The sequence below is a fragment of the Stegastes partitus genome, unplaced genomic scaffold, assembly GCF_000690725.1.
Source record: "Stegastes partitus isolate 25-593 unplaced genomic scaffold, Stegastes_partitus-1.0.2 Scaffold2028, whole genome shotgun sequence".
Lineage (NCBI taxonomy): Eukaryota > Metazoa > Chordata > Actinopteri > Pomacentridae > Stegastes > Stegastes partitus.
The window spans coordinates 20,576-25,644 of record NW_007579759.1 but is presented as its reverse complement, the minus strand read 5'-3'; the positions used below and the strand labels follow the sequence as shown (position 1 = coordinate 25,644).

At 39.3% G+C, this 5,069-nt stretch overlaps 1 protein-coding gene across 1 annotated transcript in view; it reads left to right on the top strand.

Annotated features, from left to right (window-relative positions):
• Positions 1–5,069, top strand: part of dqx1 (DEAQ box RNA-dependent ATPase 1) — a 33,229-nt gene that overhangs the window by 13,663 nt on the left and 14,497 nt on the right. Inside the window, exons 4-6 of the mRNA XM_008303535.1 lie at positions 2,901–3,206; positions 3,506–3,605; positions 3,905–4,063. Coding sequence (XP_008301757.1) covers positions 2,901–3,206; positions 3,506–3,605; positions 3,905–4,063 — 565 coding nt within the window. The remainder of the gene's footprint in view (positions 1–2,900; positions 3,207–3,505; positions 3,606–3,904; positions 4,064–5,069) is intronic.

Below are 5,069 nucleotides of genomic sequence, written 5' to 3'. Positions count from 1 at the left end.
TTTTTTCAAACGAGCAGTTAATCTGATCTTTGTCCTGTGTCAGCTCCGTCCTGCTTCATGACTGCAGAACCCAGCAGAGAGGAGGTTGCTGTCGCACACTGGCGACCTCTGATGCACACAGAGGGAGACCACATGACTCTCATTAATATTTATAATGCCTTCATGGAGCGTACGTACCGTTCAGTTTTCATTCACACTTTCTTTCCAATAATGGTGGAATATTTACAATCACATTGAGTTCAGGGTAAGATAATGAGAAGACTTTATGCTGATCCTGTGGAGGAACTTCTGCTGATACTGCTGCTGAACAAGAGTCTGTCAATATGTATAAAAGGAGTAAAAAATACAGAACAATTAAACAATACAGGTGTGTGTCAGACAGAGGAAGTTTGGGCTTTGGTAAATTCTCACCGGACAGCTAATATCAGATCCTCTTCTTGTAATATTAGTATTGACAAAACAGAAAGAGTTACAGTTTTTTGATCAGACTGCAGTAATCACAAGTAGTAACGACTCAATGTCTCATTAACATGTAATGATACTTGAATGAATTATTGAACGATCTCTGTGTGATCATCACAGATAATCAGGATGAGGCATGGTGCACGACAAACTTCCTCAGTCACGCCGCCTTGCGATTAGCTGTGGTGATCCGGGCGGAGCTGCTGGAGGTGATGCAGCGGATAGAGCTTCCAGTTTCTCCCCCTGCTTTTGGATGCCAAGACAATTGCACAAATATCAAGCGTGCACTCATCTCAGGCTTCTTCCTCAAAGTAAGCACCCTGGTTTTATAAAGCTGTGTGATTGAATTTTAATCTGTTGCCTTTTCTGTTGATGCCTTTTGTGTGGTTGTCTTAAAAAAAAAAAACATGATTCTTGTTTTTGTTTACCATACTTTAGTCTCATGTAGTGTAGAGCAGCAGAGCTCAGCTTATTGCGTTGAACATTAGTTTGATCATTTTAAGGATAATTCTGTCATAATGCGAATACAGTATGATATGATACAGGACACAACAGAGGTGAGGACATTCCTCTGATATATAATTGTCACATGTTTTAAATTGTATCACCTCTTAATGGTTGCATTATTTCTAACTTACCAAGTAAAATGTTTGCCCTTTTGAACAATAAAAAAACAAATAGTGTAGAAAGACTATATTGAAAATACAGGCTCCAAAGTACAAACTCAATGCAACAAAAGTGAGTATATCTGTGATCACTAAAACACAAGTTAGAAAACCTGTCATCACTGAAAGAAGTTAGTAAACCTGTGATTTGAAAAATCTGTCAAAACTGCAGGGGTATCTTTTAGTTTTTGGGGTATACTAAAGAGAAGGTCAAAGCACCACAACCCCTCCGGCAATGAGCTGCTGTAGAAATTGCCTCTGAAGATAATAGAACATCAGAAATGCGTGCAACACTGATATGCATACTGAGGAGGAGGGAGTGTGTCATCAAAACGTAAGTGAAAATTCAAATCTCTGTAATGAATAACAGTAATGAAGGCCTGACTTTTGTTGCTTTGAGTTCCTATTGTGTGTATTTATATTGTAAATTTAATGAGTTAGTTTTCAATTTTAAATAAAAGCAAATGCNTGACGGGAACTGGGAATCTTCCAGCTACAAGACGACGGTGCTAACTACCGAGTCACTGTGTAGCCCACAGGTCTACATATCAATGTAAAATAAGAAATGTAGGTTAGAATGCAAGTTAGCAGGCTATGGGCCCAACTTACTGATTACTGTTTTAGTCATTGTTCCCCCTTGGTAGATCTTTTTGTTGTTTTTGGGCAGGCCTAAATGACAATAGGCTGCTATGTTCACACTAGGGAAGGAACGTTGTCATTATTACGAATCCTGGGGAGATGTGGTCTTAAACTGAGCGTTAAATTAACATCTTTAAACAGTTAATGAAAAAACTTTACCTTCTGAACTTGTTCTGAGCATCTCTTTATAAATTTCTTCACTAGAAAAATGCTCACCTGGACCTCTTAAACTCATTGATCTCTGTCTGTAGTTTGTAAACAAAATAAAAGCCTAAAGGCCTGAGCCGCCTCTAGAAACAGTGTTGGACCAAAAACTGATTTTGGTGTGGTAACGGCTTAAGGTTGTTTGAGAGAGTGAAGATGGCCTGCTGCTGTGTCACATGTGTGAATGTGCACAGTGTGGGACTGATTTACTGAAAAAAGTAAAACTAAACAACAATGAAAATCTAAAACCTATTAATTACAAGAGGTCTCACTGTTTCTCAGAGGAAACATAATCATTTTCCTTTAACACAGAGTGAATACTCAGTTTCACCACCTTTGTCTTGTAGAGAAGTGAATTGAGGACACCTCAACCTGAGAGGCCTCTGGTGCATTGCAGGTGTCTGATGTCCTGGTTCACACACACACACACACACACACACACACACACACACACATTCACGCATGCACTTTTTCACTCAAAGCAAACTATATAGAACATGTAGACAAAATACTCTTGTCATGTGTTTTCAATCCATGTACAAAGGTATCTGTACATATTTACCTTCAGTATATCAAAGTCTAATTCCCATGTAACTCCCTTTATGTCAACATCACCAAACCTCCACACTCACCGTCACTTCTGGTTTCATTTTAAGAATAGCATGTGTGTCTCCATTAGCTGAGGCTACGTCTGTCAGTCCAAGTCTTTTCTTCTGATGCTGAGCTGTACACGCTAATCCTCTGTAAAGCACACACACAAACACACTCCCATGCACAGCGGTGACAAATGAAAACACACAACACCTCTCAGGGTTTACAAGTGTCAGCTGCAGTAAACTTTCACAGTGAATGTTGAGAGTTTGAGCATAGATGTTTGAAAGAGTGGATTAAAACTAAGGTTGCGTGTTTTGTCTTGTTTGTCTTGTGTAGGAAATAGAAGAGTGTGTGGCCCTGCTGGAGAAGGAGTGTGTAGCTCTGAGTCCTCAGCTTGGACCTCTCAGAATGCTCCCTCTCCATGCTGGACTGGGTGGGCAGACTCAGAGGGTCTATGAATCTGATCCCGAAGCTTCTGCGCTGAGCGAAAACACCAGCTCTGGTGGCATGGAGGGCTCAGTGCTGGGAGTTGGAGGTCTGAGCATCAAGAGGAAAGTCATCGTCACCAATACGCTCGCCGAAGCATCCTTCTCCCTGCCAGCCATTCGCTATGTCATAGACACAGGCCTTCAACTCAAAACTGTAAGTAACTTTGTAGTACACACAAAATTATCATCTATAATTGAACCATGGCATAACACAAATCATCTTGTTTATGTCTGTCTCTTTAGTTTTTATGGTTGTTATTACTGCTATTTCTAAGTCTAAGGTGAGCTGTGCCAACTAAATAAAAGAAATGACATTTCTATTATACTTACTTGTTGGAACAAGCCATCATTATTAGCCATTTTTTCCAATTACAAAAAGTTGTTTGTTCAGGCTATCATTTTAAAAAACTGATTTTCCTATTTCAAACCTTTTTACTTTATATTTCGTCACAGGTTTACAATCCACAAATAAGAGCGAACTCACAAGTTCTGAGGTCAATCAGCAAACACCAGGCCGACATGAGAACTCAGCGGGTAAACAGCCACCTTCCAGGTACGTCAAAGGTCATAAGCTACTGTTCAAGTACCAACTGATATACTACAATACAGACATTTCCTGGACTTTAAATCTCACTTAAAGCCCCTGCAACTTCTAGTGGTGGGAGTACAAAAGACCCTGTGTCAGACAGCATTGAATGTCACCAATAACTAATTGCCTACTTTAATAATTAATATTTGCGAAACAAAATACCAACTGGTGATAAAAGATAGACTAAAAATTAAATTGTGCAACTACAATATTTTACTGTATTATGGCTGTTTACCGCTTGTTCTTTCGTTGTTGTATTGTAGGGCTGTGTCTCCGTCTGTACCCCCAGTCACTGTATGAAGGAATGATGGAGGAGGCTCATTGTCCAGGAGTTGTAGAGGAGAACCTCAGCCACTTGGTGCTGTTGCTCAAGAGGCTTGATATTGCTGACATGGGACAATGCAAGTTTCTAGACAGACCAGGTAACTTTTATACACGACTTTAAAGGATAACAGGAGTTACCTTTTAATGATGAATGACAGTCCATCACAATGTAAAATGGATGAAACAAATTTAAACCACAACACATCATATTCAGATCCCACACCTGCAGAAAACACTGCACCGCGGCAGGTAAAGGCAGAGGGGCAACAAGACCAAAACCATGATTGTATTCTAGTAACAAGCATTGAGTGTTATCCTTCTGTGACATAGAGCTCCATCATTGTCCAGAAGCTAGGGTGACTACTTTTTTTAATAGTTTAATAATCTGTCAAGGAATTTCACAATTTCTCAGTGGCTTTTATTTAGCTAGGTTGTTGATTGGCTTGTTAAATTTAGTTTCAGGTTGTTTTAGACACGTGCTAACTAGCAACAAAAACAGTAAAGGTGAATACTTCTTTTAAAATGTCTCTTGTAATGAATATTTCTTTAATGAAAATTTAAACCAAGGATAAGTAAAGTAGCAGAAAACGCATATGAGTAGACTGTTGGAGGGCACCAGATACTTTGTTGTGAAGCTTAACAACAGACTGATCTAGTAACAAGTCTGTTGACATGATGTATTCAATTTGTGTATTTATACACTCACCTTGTTGCGTACTTTTGTAAAACATGTGTGATTTATGTGAATTACTGCTGCAACACTGCAATTTTTGAGACCTAGTTTCATCATATTATGAGTTAAGACAGAGGTTGTTATTTTTCAGTCATCAGTGTTTCTTCAGGTCTCCTGTGCTGAGGTTAGCGGTGAGCTTGGTCCACTCTCAGTGTCTGTTTCCAGACTGTGAGAGGGTGGTCCATGTTTTTATATGATCCAAGCAGAAGTGAGTGTTGGTCCCTAATAAATGTAATTTTCTCCTGTTAAAGTAAGAATTGCAGGTTCATTAGGAACCAGTGGGTTCACTGCTGAGAGTCACAGACAGAGAAGTAAAGTTGGAAAGTACTGAGAAAGGCTAAAACATTGTTTGTTTTGGTCTTTTCTTGGCA